The sequence below is a fragment of the Chelonoidis abingdonii genome, chromosome 23 (genome assembly GCF_003597395.2).
Source record: "Chelonoidis abingdonii isolate Lonesome George chromosome 23, CheloAbing_2.0, whole genome shotgun sequence".
Taxonomy (NCBI): domain Eukaryota; kingdom Metazoa; phylum Chordata; order Testudines; family Testudinidae; genus Chelonoidis; species Chelonoidis abingdonii.
The window spans coordinates 11,445,239-11,466,020 of record NC_133791.1 but is presented as its reverse complement, the minus strand read 5'-3'; the positions used below and the strand labels follow the sequence as shown (position 1 = coordinate 11,466,020).

The 20,782-nt window shown below is 50.3% G+C and overlaps 1 protein-coding gene across 6 annotated transcripts in view; it reads left to right on the top strand.

The window, feature by feature from the left end:
- Positions 1–20,782, top strand: part of CASZ1 (castor zinc finger 1) — a 268,084-nt gene that overhangs the window by 188,178 nt on the left and 59,124 nt on the right. For all 6 annotated transcript variants that reach the window (XM_075060343.1, XM_075060342.1, XM_032775447.2 and 3 more), the window contains 2 exons: positions 5,014–5,562; positions 14,389–15,232. In XM_075060343.1, the coding sequence (XP_074916444.1) occupies positions 5,058–5,562; positions 14,389–15,232 (1,349 nt within the window). In that variant the 5' untranslated portion in view covers positions 5,014–5,057. The remainder of the gene's footprint in view (positions 1–5,013; positions 5,563–14,388; positions 15,233–20,782) is intronic.

The following is a 20,782-nucleotide window of genomic DNA, read 5'->3' as shown; positions in this document are numbered from 1 at the left end:
AGTTCCCATCTGTAGAACTTTGACACATCTGTTTCAACTGCAAGCTCCTCTGAGCAGGGACTGTGTCTTGCTTCATTTGTACAGCACCTAGCGCAGTTGGGCCCTGATCTCACTTGGGGCCTATAGGTGCTTCCAGAATACAAACAACAATAGTAGTACATGCTGGAGCCCAGACTCCACTGGGAGCAGAACTGAGCCAGCTCGGCAGGGTGAGGACCATTCAGGGACCCTGTGCTGGACTCAGTTGCTATGTGATGTTCACTACCTCAGAGACTGCAGGTTTCCAGCAGGGTGACCGCACAGGCAAGTGCCATTCTGCAAAGGCAGCTTTACCACTGTGAGATTACTCTTGGGGCTTCTCCCCTTTAGTCTTTCCTCCCACCTCTCCCTCTTTGCTTTCCTTCCCTTCAAGTGAGGTGCGGCCTTCCGTGCTCTCAGACAGCAGCTCACAGCTTCCATCTGGGCCCCCCTTTCTCCCTCCCCCCGTGAGCGCGGGGCCCTCGCTGGCTAAGAGGGAACAGCTAGACTGTTGGGTGCAATCGCAGCAGGTTAGGGATAATGGAGGGTCCTGTTGGCGTGGGGGGTCAGTGAACTTGAGAGGGAGGTTCTACCCCCTCTCTCCCGGGGCCCTATACTCCATCTGCACTCCTTGTTCTTCAGGCCAGTCCCACTTTGTGCTGTAGGAGGTCTCAGGGCAGAGCAGGGGGTGGCTGCTTCTCCTCCACCCCGGGGCCATGATGTACACTTGCGGCAGTATTGTTTTCAGAGGAAGTGCTCAGTGTAAATAGAGCATGTGGGAGAGTTTGTCCTGGGCAGAGATGAAAAGTCCCTGTGACAGGCTCGGGTTATAAATGGCTTCCTCAGATTGATGTGAAATCAAAACATTTCTGTTTGGGGGAAGAAAATAAAGGGGGATGTTTACTTAGCCAGGAATCTTTAAACAGTGCAATGGAGACGCAGGGTGATGTGGGGTGTGGGGGCAGAGTGTGGGGAGGGGGAGAGGGGACTCTGCTTAGCTCCCAAAATCCACCCACCTACCCACCCCTTGTGCAGAGGAGACGAGTGAGGATCCCTTGCTCAGCAGCTCAGTTCCGCCCCCTCTGCCTGCCTGAAGGAAGCACAGAGAGTTCAGCATCAGTGGGTTGAAGGTCACCTAAGGCGTCCGTGCCTTTACAAGCCAATGACCTAGGGAGTGCACTCTCCTCCTGCACCCTTGACCCAGCCTGGGCAGAGGGGTAATCAGCTGTGGTTATAAAGGGCCCTTCCTCCAGGGGTGTTGAGCGGCAATTGAAGCCCACCATGTTACAGATAGGGAAACAGAGGCACAAAGAGGCAAAGTGACTTGCGCAGGCTCACACAGTGAGTCAGCTATAGAGCTGGCAATAGAACCCAGGGGTCCTGATTCCCAGATCCTGTGTTGACCATTAGACCACATATCCCACCCCATCTTCTCCGGCTGACAATGGAGCCCAGAAGTTCTGACTCCTGGTCCCTTGCTCTGACCACTGCCACATGGAAGGGCACTGTGTGTAGGCATGGCATTTGAAAGAGTGCCCCTGCCTGGCCCCTGACAGCACATCGGAGGTCAAGGGTTTCTGACAGAACTGCTGGGGTGGGTTTTGTGGGGTGCTGAGGGCAGTTATAGAGGTTGAGACTGTGCTCCAGTGCTGGGGCATGAAATCCAGGACATAGTCCCCACCTTCAGAATAACAGGGTTCCTGGAAACCGGGGGAAGGCAAAAAGCCTGGAAGAAAGTGTGAGTGGAGCAGGGCAAAATAGTTGGTGGAGCAGACATGGGGGCAGCATGATGGGGATTAAGGGGAGACGTGATCTGCAAGAGGACCCCACAGATACAGGGGGAGGAGAGAGAGAGAGCCGTTGGATGGCACAGAGCCACAGGGGATGATGAAGTGGGGCAGAGGGGGGGTGAAATGGGGCAGAGGCTGGTGGGGAGGAGGCACAAGGGGTGACATGGTGAGAGGCACAGCCAGGAAGGGAAGATGAGTTGCAGGCTCCCTCGAGCTGCGACATACGCAGCAAGTGCAGCCTCGCGAATGTCTGTTCTCCTCTTCCTTTGAATAAATATTTATAGATTCATTTGTCATCTGGTGCGCGCACTTGGTTGCTTACCTCCAGGCCAGAATAATGGGACCTGCCCTGAGTGTAGGAAGGAGGCGGAGCGGCAGAGTGGGGAGAATCTCCTTCATCCTAAACCCTGGAATTAGGGGCTGCTGATATTCTGCTGTCCCATTACCTGCAGCTGTGAACTTGTCTGGTCTCACTAGTCTCGTGAGAACTTAGGTAGGCATGGCTAGAGAGAGTGGTGCTGGTAAGTCATAGATGACTGAGTGCCTTGCCCCATGCCAGAGCACCTCATACTGCTGGAGATGTTGTCCTAACCACCTGCAGTCAATGAAGCTCCCCTGGCCCTTTTCCCAAGCATACGGGTATAACCTCAGTGTCCTGACCTGATTCCAGTTGGAGTGATTAGCAGTTCCTGCTGCCTCCTTAGATTCCCTCTGCAGTTCCAATAGTGCATGGAATCCTTCTTCACTTTCTGTCCTAAATGTGGATGGTGGACGCATGGGTGGCTGTGTAGAAGTGCACAGGTGTATGTAGTTTTGCATCCTGTCAGTTTCGGCCTATGTTCATTTGGGGATGCCCCATATTTGTGTGTGTGTGTGAAGGGTGAGCATGTAAAGAGTAAGTGTGAGCAGTGTGTGTAAGTTTATGGGTCTGGGGAGATGTGTATGCCTCTCTGTGTGTGTATGCAGATGTGCATGTGTGTGTGAGAGATGTGGGTATATTTATGAATGCATGTGTCTGCATTGGGGGAATTATACGTGTTTTGCTTGGGTGTGTGGGTGGGCTGTGTGCAGAAGGGGATGCACCATTATAAGGGCACAGTGTGCATTTGTGCCTCCCTGTGTGTGAGGATGGGGGAGGTTGACACATGTTTGTCACGGGGTGGAGGTGTATTTTTCTTACACTCTTTGACAGGAGATTGTGTCTGAAGCTGTCAGGAGTTTACGCTAAACAGCCGCTCTCTGGCTCTCCGACAGAGTCTAAAGTTTCAGTCTGTTTGTGTTGGGCTGTCATGTTATGGGATTAGGGGCTGTCACAATGGCTTCTGGGTGCATCGTAGGGGGTCTGATTAAGCGCTTCTGTGCAGCAGGATCTTCGGGGATGGCCATCAGAGTTATTGGGGGAGCCTCAGCAAGAGGCACTTTTGCATGGAAAGCGCCAGTCCTCTGCGATGAGGAGGAGATGGCTCCCCTCTGCCTTGCCACTCTGATGGACATGAAGTCAAAGGGAGGGCCTGGAAATGCACTCACATCTATTGGCCTGCATGAAACCCCAGGCTTATGTGGGCACCTGGCCATTTTGTGGGTGCCTTTCCCAGAGTCCCACATGGCTTAGGAGAGAAGTGGTTGAGTTCTAGTGAGAGGGTTGCCTGTGCTTTCTGGCCTCAGGAGCCCAAAAGAGACGTCAGGTGAGTCTTTGTGTGACTCAGGGACAAGGATGGAGAGTGTTCACACTGGCCTTTGCAGGGCTGGTTGTTACTAGAGAAGGGGGAGGAGCAGAGAGAATAAGCAGGATGAGAGAGTAAGTGTAGCTAGAGGGACAATAGGGGAAGATACAGGCCCAGAGTAGAGAGGACTCAGAGAGTGAGAGTGTGAATAGTGTGCAGCAGGCACAGCTAGAGAACAAGGGAATGGCAAGAGCATCAGAGCACAAGAAGGATGAAGAGGATCGAGGGGATGGCAAGAGCACTGCAAGCGTGCAGAGTGGCCACGACAAGGTGTGGCAAGATAGCAGCTGGGGTGCAGAAAGTGAGGGCGTGGGTGACACTGTCTGGTTTTGAGGACAGGTGTGTGACCGCAGGGATAGAGCAAAGGCTGCATGCTCCTTTCCTGCCTTTGGAGCTTTAACTCTTTCTTAGCCTGGTCACTCTTAAAGGCACTCAAAAACAACAACAACCGCGCAGCCCTAATGTTCTCTTTGTGCAGTTTGCTGCTTTTAATAGGATTAAATCTTGTTAATAGTTGTTAATTATACAAATGACTTTGTGGTAGGGACTGATCAGTTCAAGACATTCCCTCACCTTGAAGTTAAGGGTCTTTCCTCTCCGTTTCCACCTTGACTAGTTGTCACATATGAGTAAACTACATTAAAATGACAAACCCCAACTAAGATTGTGCAGAGAAGCATAAGGACGGAATTTCCTCTGTGTGTGTTTGAGGTGGAGAAGGGGTGTTATTGAGTGATACTAAATCCCAGTACTGTTCCCCCTTCTTTCCCCTCCCATCTGATTTTCCTGCCTTAGGATGCCAGTAAATTGCCCTGAGGCCAATGGGGGAGTTGCTTGCATTCCCTGGGGCTAGAATTTGAAGCCCCATCTTTCCTACAGACGCCTCTGATGTAAATCCATTGGCTTCAGTGCAGTTGTGACAGTGCCATCTTGGCCAATGCACCAGCCATTGAACTGGGGACCTCCAGAGCTAGAAGCCTGAGTAGCTACAACTTAAGAGAAAGAATCAAGGCTCCCTAGGTAGGGCTGCATCAACTTGTATCCTCTGTGGCTCAGGCACACAGTGGGGTCTGTAACACACACTCACCAATGGGTTACACAATTATACCAGAGGTGAATTTTGCCTGCGACGTTCAGGGATCCTTTCGGCCAGATTCAGTCCTGGCGTAAGTGGCTGCACGCTGAAGTCAGTGTTACACGCACTTAGATCAGGACTGAATGCGGCCTGATGTGTTTTAAAGGAGGCCTCTCTCTGAGGTGTTGCTGAAAGACTGTGGGTGAACTCCACGTTACACTCCCTGAGACCCAGGTCCTCCGCAAGGCATTGGGAGTTCATGGCAGTTCCTTCTTTCAGAGGGTAAACACTGTCTGTCTGTTTTAAGGTAGCTGGTGGGGTCAGATGTTTGTAGATGGGCTTTGAGTTTCTGAATGGCAGAGCTTTCCCTCTAATGTGGTGTATTTCTCCCTCTGTCTCTTTCCAGCTGAAAGAAGTATATGCACTGACGCAACCTCAGGAAAACCCAAGATGGCTGCCAAGCGCAAAGGCGGCCTGAAGCTAAATGCGATCTGTGCCAAGCTCAGCCGCCAGGTGGTCTTCGATCATGGGGGATCGGAACAGGTGCGGTTGGACAAGGGTCCCCAGAGGGAAAGCGGCAACAAGGAACCACCCCAGCCTGAGACCAAGGAGCTGGGGTCCAAGTTTTCTGATGGACTTAACCGTGTTCAGAAGATAGAGGAGGACAAGCGGAGGGAAGTGATTGAGAAGTGGGTGAACGGGGAATACAATGACGAGATCCTGCTGGGCCGAGCAGAGGGCAAGGAATGTAAGCCCACCGAGAGCGTGGAGGTGCCTCCCGAAGGGGTTTACATGGTACAGCCCAAGGGCTGCAGCGATGAAGAAGATAATGGGGACGAGGCAGACGGCAACTTCCCGAACGACAGGGATTCGGATGGGCCTGCCTCCAAGGATGAAAGTTACCGACCTTCCAGCGGCCAGACGGGCTCCAAGCTGTCTGGAGGAGCTGCCTCAGGTAAGTCATTGCCCCATCTACCATCCCGCACAGTGGAGTCCCGAGACCAGCATTTTAGGCAGGGCAGTGTGAGTGACCTCAGTTGCCCTACGTCCATTGGGTAAGCTTGACTATCGGAGCAAAGGAGTGAGCGGCTTTTTCAGAGCCCTTAAGTTGTCTACTGCAGTGGGCAGGCTGCTCTGTGATTTACAGCTGGAAGCTGCCCTTGAAGTCCACTGCCTTGGAACCCCTTCTGGGGATTCCTTCATCTGGGTAGATCCCAAATCCCACCCCTGGATTCCTTCAACGAGTGGATCCCAGATCCCACCCCTAGATTCCTTTATCTGGGTGGCTCCCACCCCCAAGACTCCTTTATCTGGTTGAATCCATCCCCCGCCCCACAGATCCCTGTATATAATTTAGGTGAAGATAAAGGCATTTGGCACTACAGTTCATGTTCAGTTTTCCCGGTGGAGGACAGGACCCAAGCTGCTCTCCTAGCCGAACCTCCAGTAGACTGCCAGTGTATTTATACACACGCTTGCCTGCCTGCTCCCCAGTATATGGCAGGCAGGTTTGTGTAAGGAATATGGGTGGTTAGACCACAGGCTTGGATGAACAGAAAGGCTGCAGAGTGTGTGTGTGTGTGTGTGTGCTGCCTTCAGGATATTTGTGTCTGTTGCAAGTAAATTCGTGTGCACATACATGTTTGTTGCATGTGTTCACATTTATGTATATGTGGTGTGTCTGTATTTTTGTGTGAATGCCGCACACGTTTTTATGTGTGTGCATGTAGGTTGCATGTGTCCATGCAAGTGTTTGGCTGCTGTGCCTGTTGGTTTATGCCCATGTGTGCAGATTGAAGGCAACAACTCTGGATGTAACTTGCAAGCTATTGTTATTTCTTCTTATCTAAGGTGAGCCTTGAAAAGAGGCCAGGTGAATGAAGGAGCTGCATTGTGGGCAGATTAGGTCGGAGATTAGAACCGAGTGTAAGGCTGTGTCTACACTGCCACTTTCAGCACTAAAACTTTAGTCATTCCGGGGTGTGAAAAACACACAGCCCTGAGTGACAAAAATTTTAGCGCTGAAAAGCGCCAGAATAGACAGCACTTTATCGCCGGATGCTGGATAAAGCTACCACCGCTCATTCGGGGTGGGGCTTTTTATCACTGAGAGAGCTCTCCCCTGGCGATAAAGCGTGTCTATACTGCCCATGTCACAGCGCTGCCGCGATCGTGCAGTAACGTGGGCAGTGTAGACATACCCTCAGAGAGGACTCCCTACCCTCTCCTCCAGAGGAGCAACACTGCCACTGGCCCAGTGACAAACACCTCTTACTTGGACACCACAATCTTCCACTGCTTTGTTTAATTCTGTGAAGAAACCAGATTTCTCCTGACAGAGAAAACTTTCTTTCGTTCTTTCTGTGAATGACTGATTTAGTATTGTCAACATGCCCTCTATTGATATTAAACCCAGCCACATAACAGACACACTGTACATCCAGGTTCTTTCCTCACTTCCAAGGTTATCCTAGCCAGACAGGCTGAGGGGACTTTGAGGTTTACCCCCGGAGTGGTGATGCCATCTTACTCCAGTCCTTTGTAAGATGTTTTGTGGAAAGCTCTGTCCTGCTCTTTATACCCTGTTATGGTGACCAGATAGCAAGTGTGAAAAATTGGGACGGGGGTGGAGGGTAATAGGCAACTGTATAAGACAAAGCCTTGAATATCAGGACTGTCCCTATAAAATTGGGACATCTGGTCACCCTGTCCTCTGTGGTAACACTCGCTGCAGTCAGGGACCCATACTCATGACTCAGAGAATCGATGAATTCCCAAGTCCTCAGGCTCTCCTGTCTGCCCCTTACTCCCCAGCACACCACTGCCTGAATTCTGATTGGTGCATTACCCCTTCTAGGGGTGCTTCCCCCTCGTGGTTACATGCAATTTTAGAATTTTAGTTTACTCCTGATGCAGAGAAATTCAGGGTCAGATTTGGCTCAGGCTGAATTTATCAAGAGGCACTGGTGGCCTGTATGTGTGTGCTGGGGGGAAGCCCAGGATGAATTATTTCATTCCTGGAGTGGCCAATGTCTCCAGATCAGCATCCAGGGCCATTTAAGTACCAAGTGTGGATGGAAGCTCAAAACTGATGGAATTCTCCAGTGTAGAGTTGGCCCCTCCTGCTGAGATCTAGATCTGTCACACACTTGGGTTGAATCTCTTGATAGAAAGATCACACCTCCCCCGTCTGAGCACTTTGCAAATCCATCAAACTTTCCCTCTTCTGTGTGTGCGTGTGTTTTCCTCCTCCTGCTAATAATGCAGCCGAAGCTCATCTCCGTCTGTCCGTTCCCCTTCTGGAGAGGCACATTCTCTAGTCTTTGCGAGTTCAGTGGCAGCGCACATAATTATGCATATAAGATATAAACAGAGCTGTTTAATTATCCTTCGCCACATCAGTGACAGAGTAATTAACAAACATTGCAAGATCAATGAGGAAAAGTGTGACCTTCAGTTTCCTTTGATAGGAAAGCCCTTGTCGTTCCCAGACACAAGGTGATTGCGCCTGGACTCGGTTTGTAGTTTGGTTTAATTCCCCTTCTTTGCCCCTCCCCCCTACTGTTTGCAGCTCAGATGTGCAAAAAAGCCAAACGGGGTGGGGGAAAGGGAGAAAATAGAAGTATGTGGCCAACCTGTGGTAACTAAAGAGGAGCTAATGGTAAGAGGAGAGAGGGTTGCCAGCAATGTGCCTTTTTACATCCAGAGCATCAAAGGATCACACGCGAATGCATTCAGTTCTTGTGAGCAAGCAGGCCACGAGTGTGCAAGGTAATAGCACATACTATGCCTGAATGGCAAGCACAGCCATAGGGGTTGACACACAAACGGACGCACGTGCAGGTTTCATGCATGTGTTTTTAGAGTCCTATTGGAAATGTGCCCCGACTTCTCCTTGTAAACCATGGGCTGAGGATTTCTTTCTTTGGGAAGGATTGAGTTCTCCTTGTTCTCTCTCTTCATTTAAGCCAGCCCAAATTCTGGGCTTGTCCAGATATTCAGACCTGGTATAACAGGGTGCAACTCCCATTGACTTAGATGGGGCTGCAGTTGCTGACATGAGGGAGGAATTTGACCCTGTGGCTTGAAAAAGAGGCTGTCTGGGCTTAGAGCAGGTGTTTGGGAGGCAGGATTGTAGCTGCAGGGTTCTGGCTTGTCAGGGCACTCGCCCAGTTTATGTGGCCTCCAGATAACTACCTAGAGACCTTTCATCAGGGCTCTTTCCTCCTTCATTCACGTCTTCCACTAAACTCTCCTGGGATCTGATCCTGCATCTCTGCCAATTTGCAACTTGACACCGTCTCCAGGGGATTTCTTTCTGCTGCCCAGAATCAAAAGTCCAATCAGACTGGATTGAGTGGAGTGTGCAGAGAGCTTGCTGAGGACTGGCCTGAGCGTCAGCCTTCAGGGCCAGCTTTTCAAGCCCCCAGACTCAGAAGCAAGATGGGACTCAGCCCAGGAGACACAATGAAAGGTGAAATCCCCTGTGGAGGGACAGTCTTGTTCGCTGCCTGGTTCCCTCCTCAGACACAGGGGGTTGACAAGAGCTGGTCTGAATGCGAGTCAGCTCCCAGCGTCACCTTGTGTGTCTTCCCAAATCTGAAAAGCGGGTGTTTGTCCAGAGACGGGTGACAGAATCTGTCACCAACACACAAACATGCTGACTCCTTCATTCTCACACATCCACAACCCTTGCACGCGGACTGATGCACGCTTCCCTACACATACTTTTATACACACCCACATGGCTGTACACACACCGGTCTTACAGTCTGTCCCACAGTAGGATGGTAGGGATAGTCACCTGGAGCCTTTTTCGCACTGAGCTTTCAAAGTTTTTTTCATTTAGCTATTTATTTATTTGTTTGCTTTATTTATTAAGCCTGCTCCATCAGAAGGTGAACGTCTCCTCTTCTTCCCCCAGACCCTCCCATAAAGGGGTTTCCTCCCCACTTACAATTTCCTGGACAACCTCCCGCGCTAAGAAGCATTTCAGGGGCATGCACCAGCACCCAGTTTCTCACTTCTTTACCCTGTATCCCCAAAATTGGCGTGGTTTCCCCTCCTGGCCAGGGCAACCGACAAAGCCCCATCTGGGATGCCCCATCCCCCGGTGTCCAGACCTTGCGCTCCATTTGGGCTGTTTTGCTTTTCCTTCCATATATAGTGTGCTGCTGCAGGCTATTTTTAGCCCCTTTTTTTTTTTGCTTGCTCTGGATCCTTCATGATACGATAGCTGCTCCGAGATACACAGATCTCTGCTCTTTGGCAATGCCCACAAATGGAGAGCAGCGGCAGGGGGAGAGGGAGCACTTCCTTATCGTGCAGAAGGGGAGAGAAAAATGTGCTGCAGGAAGAAGGGGACGGTGAGGGAGAGAGGCAGACCCAGGGATCGTGCTGCCCAGGGCAGAGGGGGTTCAACAGTTATTGGGGAGGAGCACAGCCTCAGTGCAATATCCTCTCCACAAGGATTCACCCTCCCTTCACCCACCCCACCGTCAGGAATGGAGGACCAGGTGGCTCAGTGAATTGGGATGAGAATAATGCAGCTGTTGGCCTCTAGGTCTGTAGTTCAACAAAATAGTTCCCAGCTATTGTGGCTCTTCGGCAGTTTGTGTGAAATGAAGTGGGTGGGTCTCCCAGTGGGCAGCTGTCCATGCTGTAGCCGCCACAGCTGGCTCTTGCAGGCCTCTGTCTTGGAAGCCAAGGGCTGGCTGGGCTTTGGGGACTGTCTCTCGTGCGTGCACCTGCAGGTCTGGGTTGAGGCATGCCGGCTGGGCAGAGTGCAGAAGAAACCTGCCCTGCTTTGCCTGAGATCTGCTTTGTTGGGGATAAAGAGAGGCCACCAGGATGGTTGGTCTCCCAGAACCTTTAATGTGATCATCCAGTATCGATTTGATCAAAGGAGAAGCAAAGTGGAGGCCGTGGCTTGTGAGACTGGAGGTGAACAGCCAGTTCAGGTGAAATGAAAAGGGACTGCTGCAATCCTCCTTGGGACCTGAGCTCAGCCCCAGACTCTGTCCACATTTAGAAAAGCCCCAAGAGCCCTTCTGTGTGCCCCCCCACCCCCCTCATTTTGTGTTTTCAGTTACCAAAGGTGATTTCCAATCCCAGTGGTGCAGTTTCCAGCAGCTCACAGGGCAGCATCTCCCAGCCTCAAAGGGAAATTCTGGGTTTCCCAGGTCACTTTTAAGGGTTTGGGTGTTTAATTTGTGCAAGGTCTGAGCCAGCCTGGGAGCTGCAAAGTTGACCTGGAATGTGGGATCCAAAAGTGGGGTCTCCCAGCTGTTTCTTCCTTTGCTCGTGCTTCAGGCTGGGAATTGGGAAGCCCAGGGCAAGGAGGTGCAGCTGGGGCAGAGGGAAGGGGGGTTGTTTCTCACCTCTTTGATCTCTCCACCAGTTCTGCCCTGAGATGGGGCAAAGGTTTTGTGGATTTTACCTAAACCACAACTTGGTCTCCCACCTGTTATGACTTCTGTAGGATTCCTGTGTGTGTGTGTGTGCATGTGCGCGTGCACACGCAGGTGGTAGACACAGCAATGTTCTGATGAATACGGATGATCCCCACCCTTCAAAAGCAGGAATAGAGACCGGCTGGCCCTGCCTTCCAGGGCAGCCATTAAAGCCAGCGATCACTGGCTAGTTTAATTTCCTTTCAGATCTGTCCATGCTGCCCTTTTCCCTTTGCAGTTTGACTCGGGGTGGATGGGGTTTCACCAAGCCTGGGAGTCTGGGGAAACATGAGGGAGACCAGGGATCACTTTACAGGTCCAAAGAGAGATGAAAAGCAGAAGAGAGGAGACCAATTTAGCAGGAACAGGAAAATCTTAGACCCAGGGGGGATTTTATGGGATTAATCACTTCCATTGGGGCTATAGGGTTACGTTGGGGTGGGGGTGGAGAAGAGGGAAAGGCAGCAAAAAAGTGAAAAGCATTAAAGCAGCAGGAAATGCTTTAATGCCTCGGCGTGCGTAAGTGAAAGGTGATGCCCTTGGGATCTCAGAGTGGTGAGGGGCCACGGGAGGGTGGAAAAGGGGGAGGTGAAAAGGCATCACCCCTGTGAGAGGAGCTCTAGATTCCTGAGGTTTTTTTCCCCTTTCTTCCTTTGTGATGTATCATTTTCTGAGCCTAGTTATCAAGTCCTAAGTAAGGGGGCCTGATTCTTCATTCAGGCACCTGTCTAGACTGACACTGAGAAACTGACATGGCTATTTGAGGGCTGGTATGCCACTTAGGGACAGTACATAGAGGCCTGGACATCCTGCTGGAGCGGAAATTGCGTCCCTGGTGTGTGACTGGTTGGTCAAACTGCTCTTATTCCTGGTGTCTGGGTATAGTACAGGTAGGAACACATGGTCTTTGGATCCAAGACACTGGTGCTGAGCAGTGGAAAGGAGCAATGTGCTCGACCGGCTCTCAGTGCCACTGTCCTGAATTCCATATCCTAGCTTAGCAGGCACCTCCTCAGACCTTTGCTGCAAGCGTCAGCCTCATGCTCTGTGTCAGTGGGACTTTGGCAATTCCATGGCCATGTGCCGGGTATACAGGCCAGCACTGCAGCAGGGTTTATGCCCCATGTGCCTGGCTGCAGTAGGCATCACTGATGTAGGCCCAGCAGAAGTTTTCAGTGCCCATTGCAGGGTCCTGTTTTCTCCAGCTGTCTCTTCCCCTGCACACCCTGGGGAGTCAAGAAACCCCTGGACCTAGGAGTCTGCTTCTTGGTCAGGCCGGTGTGTTCAGGAGCATTTGTGCATGTGTGTGTGGCACAGCTATCTGTCAGATCCCTGGATCCCAGGGATCTATTTTAACCCCTGGGATCTGTCGAGATCTCGCTCTTCCTCTCTTAGCTCTCTTCCTTTCCAGCCATCTTTCAAGGCAGTGCTAATTCTCTCTGCGAGTCAAAACCATTGTGGCTCCCCCATGCCAGGAACCCCCTTCCTGCTACTACCGTACCTGCCCTCACTGGCTCTCCCTCTCCCTATGAAAGATGGTGCTCGCCTGCAAGAGTTAGAGTGAGTGATTGGGAAAGATGACGAGGGAGGTTTGAAGGACTCCTGCACACAGTAAATCTTCACTCTGCAGGAGAAAGGGAGAGGAGGAGGAGGAGGAACGCTGTGTCAGACTGAAGCCTAAATGAGTCCGAGCTGGCACGTCAGAGTAATCTTTATTTCCTCCTTTACACTGATATTGGGTGACCTCCAGATCCATGTTCTTCCCTTCCTGGTGACCAGCAAAACTGCCTGAGGGAGGGAGTGAGGGAGGAAGGGAGCTCCAAGGAGAACAGCCCTCCCCACTCTGCTTAGCATACCCCCAGGGAGAACAGCTCTCACCTCCAGCCCCTACCCAGGCAGGACAGCCCTCCCCACCACGGTCAGCCCACGTCCCAGGGAGGAACAACCGTCCTCCACCCAGTTTGCACAGTCTTCGGCCAGCACAGCCTACTTCCCACCCTAGGGCAGGGTGGGGGGATATGGATGCTCATAGGAGGGATACAGCTCTCTTTCCTGAACTGTAATGCCTTTGGGGGTCAGTAGGGGCTCCCCCCCCCCCCCCGCCCCTCAGGTCTCAGAGGGAAATGCTTAAGAGGAGCTTCACTGGAAAGAGACTTTAGCAAAACAATGGCAGGGGTTGGAATGGCCTTGGAGCAGTGGTTCTCTACCTGCGGCCCAATCAGCACACAGCTGCGGCCCATGTGACATCCTCAGGGCCATACTGGTAGTCTATATAATGTGTGGATGTCGCCCACATAACACATAGAGAGCTGCATATGGGGCCCCGAATGGTAAATAGCAGAGGTCAGCAACCTTTCGGAAGCGGTGTGCTGAGTCTTCATTTATTCACTCTAATTTAAGGTTTCGCGTGCCAGTAATACATTTTAACGTTTTTAGAAGGTCTCTGTCTATAAGTCTATAATATATAACTAAACTATTGCTGTATGCAAAGTAAATAAGGTTTTTAAAATGTTTAAGAAACTTCATTTAAAATTATATTAAAATGCAGAGCCCCCCCTCCCCCCTCCCCGGACCAGTGGCCAGGACCCGGGCAGTGTGAGTGCCACTGAAAATCAGCTCACTTGCCACCTTCGGCACACGTGCCATAGGTTGTCTACCCCTGGTAAATAGGTTGAGAATCGCTGCCATGGAGATTCACACACACACCCCCACAGCCTCCTTCTCTCTCTTCCTTCCCAACCTCCCCTTACTCTTCTTGTCTTACCTCCACTTCCCCCCTTGCCCCTCTCCATTTTCTCTCTCACCCCCTCATCTCCACACCTATGCTTCTCTCTGCTCATGCCTCCTACCCCCTCCTTTTCCCCACTCTACTTTGCCTCTCTCCCCTCACCCCAAACACATGCTGCCTTCTCCCCTCACCCTCCCCCCCCCCCCGTACATACACACACACTCCCACTGGGAGGCAGTTGCACAAACCCTGGCATATTGGCACTGGCCTCACTTTCAGTAAAATTACTTTTTCTTCATATTAGGCCAAGGCAAGAGTGCAGAGACATTTATGAAACTTTGTTTAATGTACTGAAAAGCCATCGGCTAGAACATTTAGGAAATTGATTTTCCTGGCATTGATGAACTCTTTTTATTTTACCCCAGTATTAATTACTTTTTTTTTTAAACAAATTAATTTAAGAGTCGTAAAACCTAACAAGTGAGCCAAACGTCAGTAGATCATATTCCCCTCTTCCCCCCCTTCCCACCGCCGACGCTGGTACAGGAGAAGAGGAGAATCCACCCCTTGCATGACTCTTTGTCTCTCCATCTCTCTGCAGGGGAAGCTTCATCCCTGCGCGATTACGCCGCCACCACCATGAACGAGTTCCTGGGCATGTTTGGCTACAATGACCAGAACATGCGGGATGAGCTGACCCGCAAGATCAGCTTCGACAAGCTGAACGCTGCTACCTCAGAGACCTCCTCTGCCACTGCCTCCCTCCCTGGCGAGGACGCCATGAGCAAGCGAGCCCGCTTCTCTAAGTACGAGGAGTATATCCGCAAGCTCAAGGCCGGTGAGCAGCTCTCCTGGCCCATCCACCCGGCCAAGTCTGAGGAGCTGAGCTCCAAGCTGGGCAAGGAGGCTTCATCAGTGCTGACGCAGCCCATCCGAGCACTGCCGGGGCCTGATGCCAACCTGCTAACAGAGACCAAAGCCACCATACTGCCCTTGCCCTCTCCGAGCAGCTCCCAGATGCAAGGCCTGATGTCGCGGGCCTCCAAGTACGACTTCTTCATCCAGAAGTTGAAGACAGGTGAGAGCATCAGGCCGCAGAATGGCAACACTTACAAGAAGGCCTCCAAGTATGACCTGGAGAATGTGAAGTACTTGCATCTCTTTAAGCCCGGTGAGGGCAGCCCAGATATGGGAGGGGCCATTGCCTTTAAGACAGGCAAGGTGGGCCGGCCTTCCAAGTACGATGTGAGGAACATCCAGAAGCTCACTCCAGTCAAGGCTCCAACACCCAGCCTGGCCCCCAACCCTCTCTCCAGTACCCCCAGCAGTGCTCCAGTGGCTGGGCCCGAGCAGCCCGTCTCCTTGCCGTTCAACACCCCTGAGTACCTGAAGTCGACCTTCTCCAAGACGGACTCCATCACGACCGGGACGGTCTCTACGGTCAAGTAAGTCTCCTCCTATTTTTCTCTTCTTTGCATTCATCAGGGAAACAAACCCAGTTGCGAGGGGGCAGATTAAAAAGATATTTACTCTCCTCTGACACTGTCCTCCCCTTGATTTCTTCAGTTGGAGCTTTTTGATTCAAATTCTGGCTAATGGCTGAAGACGGGCACGGGGACCTTCTTGGTTCTCACAGTCCCAATTCTTATCCTGAGCCTAAGCTATTGGGCCTGCACTGGACCTGGGAATACAATAGAGAAAAGTGCTGGAGTGATCAGTTCACCAGTTCCCATAGGGCAGTGGTTTTCAAACGGGGGTACGTGAGAAAAATCCTGTAATGGCAGATAATATCCCTTACAGACCTTTTCTTTCTGTTTTCATCAGTATATTATGACCTGATCTCAGATGGGAGTATGTGGTAGACTACATTATTTGGGAAGGGGTATGCAACCTAAAAAGTTTGAAAACCATTGCCACTGAGCAAAGCCAGCATCAGCAGCTGAAGCCAGGAGCTGAGTTCTGGAGCCCGGCACCTTAATGCAAAGATGTAGGAAGCCATGAAACTTAGCAGAGCATGTTAGTGAGAGGTACTAGGGTGTGGGACAGTCTCCCAAGGGAAATGGTGGAAATCCTATTTGGGACATTTAAATCTAGGAGCTCAGCCTGCAGTGTGTGGGGTATGGATTGGTTGTCTGATTGGCCCGCCTCATCTTTAATGTCTCTGATTCTAAGCAAGGAAAACTTCAATTAAGGGGGCGTGAGGAACAACTCCCAGCACTGAGGGGCTTCTAGCCTTCTTGAGCGCATCAGCTCCAACAGCCATGCACAGATACTGCCGTCCCCTTGGGACGTGTCTGTGGAAACAAGATGCAGAAAGAAGAGCTGCCATCGACACTCACAGGTCAGAATCATGGCTGCTTTCTTTCTCTCTGTCTTCCAAATCTCCTAAACAAACAGCCCTGCCTGGATTAGGGCCCAATTCTGTTCCCATTGAAATCAGCGATTTGATGATTAGATTAGATGTTCCTGTGCTGTATGACACATGAGGCAACCCAGTGTTTCCGCCTCCATCTGTCTAATGCCACATTTCTTGCTCCATTGTAATCTGTTTCCAAGATAGCAACATCTTTCTCAATGGTTTTATTATAGGTCATCTGTAGTCCTCCTCTTCTGCATCTTTCACCAAGTGGTATCCAGTCACAGGCTTGTCTAGGAACAGCGTTTTTTGATATGTGTACAACATATCCAACCCACTTCAGCCTTCTTTCTCCAATCATTGTCTGCTGGCCAGTCCTTTATAACACATCAGCATTGGTTCCTTTATCCCACCAGCAAACCCCAAGTATTCTCTGCAAGTATCTCTGATGGAATGTGTTATGTTTCTTGTTGTGGGCTTCTAGCATTTTCCAAGTTTTGTAAGAATATAACAATATGGATATCACAGTGACATTGTATAACCTTAGCTTGGTCCTTGTGTGAATCTCTCTATTTTTCCAAACTTTTGCCATTCTCAGAAAAGCTTCAGTTTCCTTCCCAGTTCTTGCTTTCACCTACCTGTGGGTTGGCCATCAGCACTGATTGTGCTTCTGAGATATACGAACTTGTTAACCATGTTGTCTTCTTCACTATCAATCACATATGCACCAGTACTGCCAGCTCTTTCAACCATCATAATTCCTCTTCCAGCGATCCTGAAGTCAGTTGCATAATACCCATTGACTTCACTTAGATATATCTTTTCAGTCTGATCCATTTCTTACATAGACAGCCACGGTTCAGTAAAACTTCTTCTCAGCTGTGGCAGGGAGATTCACATGCCATGTCTGACAAACCCATTGCCCCAGTTGGCACTAGTAGCCACCCTTGCCTTGTTGGCAGACTCTGCACAGGGGCCAAGGATTGAATGAGCTATGAAGAAACCCATAGACTTTGTCTGCACAAGGATTATTTCTCCTTTTGCTACCCCTGGTGCAGCTCCACAGGCGGGAACACTGGGGGAGACACCCATGTAGACAAGGTGCCCATGGCACCAGCACCTTAACAACTATGTTTTGTAGACCTGCTCTGAGTGGGGTTAGATGCCATGGCACTTAAAACACCAGGGACTGCTTGGAGCCTTGTCTGTGCTAAGTTCCAGATGGTGCCACTGGAATGATAAAAACAGTGGTGGGGAATCCTGGTATAGACACAGCCGTAGAGGTGTCCCCTCGAGATAAGGGCTGAGGCACATTGGCTGGCATTGAGGACAAATCTAATATAGCTTCCACTAATCTTCTGTGGATAAGCAAGTTTTGGGCTCTCCCATCAATCTGGCATTCAGTTAATGAAAAATGGCTCAACATCCACATTTGCTCCTCCTTCCCCCAAGACCTCACACATAATAATAACCAAACTGGGTCAGAACAAAGGTTCACTTAGCCCAGTAACCTGTCTTCCAGCAGTGACCAGTGCCAGATGCTTCAGAGGGAATGAACAGAACAGGGCAATTATCAAGTGATCCATCCCCTGTCACCTAGTCCTGACCATCTTGGCTAATAGTTATTGATGGACCTATCGTCCAGAAATTCTCTCATTCTTTTTTGAACCCAGTTATACTTTTGGCCTTTGCAACATCCCCTGGCAATGAGTTCCACAGGTTGACTGAGTGTTGTGTGAAGTACTTCCTTATGTTTGTTTTAAATCTGTTTCCTGTTCATTTCATTGGGTGATGCCTGGTTCTTGTCTTAGGTGAAGGGGGAAATAGCATTTCCTTTTTCACTTTCTCCACACCATTCATGATTGTATAGACCTTTATCATATCCCCCTTTAGTCTCTTTTCTAAAAGGAACAGTCCTAGTCTTTTTAATCTCTCCTTATATGGAAGCTGTCCTATACCCCTCCTCATTTTTATTGCCCTTTTCTGTACTTTCTCCAATTCTTTTTTTTTTTTTGAGGTAGGCCAACAGCATTCAAGCTGTGGGCGTACCATAGATTTATACAGTGGTATTAAACTATTTTTTTCTCTTAATATCTATCCTTTTCGTAATGGTTCCTAACATTGCTAGCTTTTTTGACTGCCACTGCACATTGAGCGAATGTTTTCAAAGACTTATCTAGGATGATACCACAATCTCTTTCTTGAGTGTTAACAGCTAATTTAGACCCAATCATTTTGTATGTAGCATTGGGATTATGTTTGCCATCGTGCATTACACAACACTGAATTTCATCTGCCATTTTGTTGCCCAGTCATCCAGTTTTGTGAGATCCCTTTCTATTGCTTCACAATCAGCTTTGGATCTAGCTATCTCGAGTAATTTTGTATCATCTGCAAACTTTGCCACCTCACTGTTCACCGCTTTTTCCAGATCATTTATGAATATGTTGAACAGCACTGGTTCCATGTACAGATTCTTGGGGGACCCATTGTTTACCTCTGTCCACTATGAGCATTAACCATTTATTCCTACCTTTTGATTGGTATCTTTTGACCAATTACTGATCCATGAAAGGATCTTCCCTCTTATCCCATGACTGCTTACTTTGCTGAAGAGCCGTCAGTGAGGGACGTTATCAAAAGCTCTCTGAAAGTCCAAGTACATTATATCTACTGGATCACCACCCTTGTCTAATAGATGGGTGAGACATGATTCCCCTTTACAAAAAACGTGTCGACTCTTCCCCAATATATCGTGTTCGTCTATGTGTCTGATGATCCTGTTCTTTACCACGCACCAAGATCATGTGAAGAAGGGGGGCACATGATTGTGGCCAGGTGTAGAGTTTAGACAGGCTGTTTCTGCAATGGAAACTCTGCTGCCCTGGTACATGGGGTCAGACTAGATGATCTAAAGGTCCCTTCTGACCTTGAATCTCAAAATGTCTGGGTGCAAATACGGAGGAAGGGACATGGTTTGCTCCACTTCCTTGTTCCTTGCTTTGGATTCTCTTGCCTCTCACTTGGCACCTTGTTAGGCCTGAAATATTTTTTATGTGAGATAGCTACTGTCACCCATTACCACGGCTGCCTGGTTTTGCTCCCACATATTCACCACAGAGACCTCTGTGGCAGCTGCGGGGAGAGGCCCCTGCTTCCTGGCCCTCTTGCCTTTCCACTGGTTTAAGCACCAATAGCTTTGGGTTGTGGAACTCAGCTGGGACTTTCTGATGTCAGCCCCTGTGTCTGTACAACCTGTTCAGTGCATCAGTCTGCTTTTGTCAGCCAGGTGTCCCCTTGGGTCATTGATAGCAGGGCCAGCACCTACATGCCACATGTCGTGGGATGACAGATTCTATTGAGGTCACCCAACTGCCTCTTCTCTGTAGAGAGGAAGGCTGATCTTGTGGTCAGTGTAGAGGCCTGGAGCCAGGAGATTTGGGTTGTTTCCCTGAGTATGCCAAAGTTGCATTACGCAATCTCAAGCAAGTCACCCTCTCCCATGCCTCGGTTTCCCTATGTGTAACGCTGGGGTAATCATATCTACCTCCTGTGTGGCACAGATTAATACATTACTGTCTGCAAACAGCTTTGGGTTCCTATGGTTAAAGTATACGGAAAAGGGCAAAGGTTTGTGATCAATTGCAGCTAAATTCACCTGGGCCCCAGTCTGGGGAGCCCTCTAACCACCCCAAAATGCCCTGTCTGTTGTGTGCCACGTTGTTTCGTTAGACGGTAGCATTATCCACTCTGCTGGCTGTGCTGTGGAGCCCATGTCTGCCCCCGTGGTGCAAGTTTCCCAGCTGTGCCAGGAGCCTGTTGTAAATGCCTCGTTACAAAGCTCTCACTTGCTCTCTCTCTCCTGGGTTCATCAGTGTCTCTTGCTGTAGACGGCAGGTGGGGGCAGTTGTTGTTATGAACACTAGATTATAAATATGTATATATGCACAGCACCTTATTGTGATCAGTCCTCAAGTCTGCGGCTTCTTGACAGAGGAAGCCAATCAAGAGTCTCAAGGACACCCGGACACCCCTTTGGTGTCTCTGCTCCCACGCCCATGTGTGTTGGGCATTCTGGAGCTGCACCCGGGGGCTGCTCACCAACCCTGCTTCACTTTTGCTTCTCCTCGGGATTCCAGTTTTATTTCCTTTCTCTCACCCTCTCGCTCTTTCATTTCTGCGGTGGATTGGGTTCACAGTGGCTCAGTGATCCCTTCTCTAACCGCAGGACTTCCTGGGGCTGGGGGAAGTGGGAAATGCTGATGGGAGTGCATCTGGCACTGGGGTTTGCACTGAGGCTTCTCCCCAGCTGCTCTCTCTCACACACACACACGTGCCTGTGGGTGCATTCGATCCTTTGTAGCTCGGGGGCGGGGAGCGTGTTTCCATAGGATTGTGATTCCTCCTCCTTCTGGACTTTAGTTAGTGCCCACTAGGTACAGTCCCTGGGGAACCCACTTCCACCAGAGTAGAGGTAGTTCTTCTTCGAGTGCTTGCTCATATCCATTCCAGTTAGGTGTGCGCGTGCCGCGTGCACGTTCATCGGAGAAACTTTTACCCTAGCAACACTCGGTGGGCCAGCAGGTCACCCCCTGGAGTGGCGCCGGTATGGCGCCTAATATATACCCCTGCCGGCCCG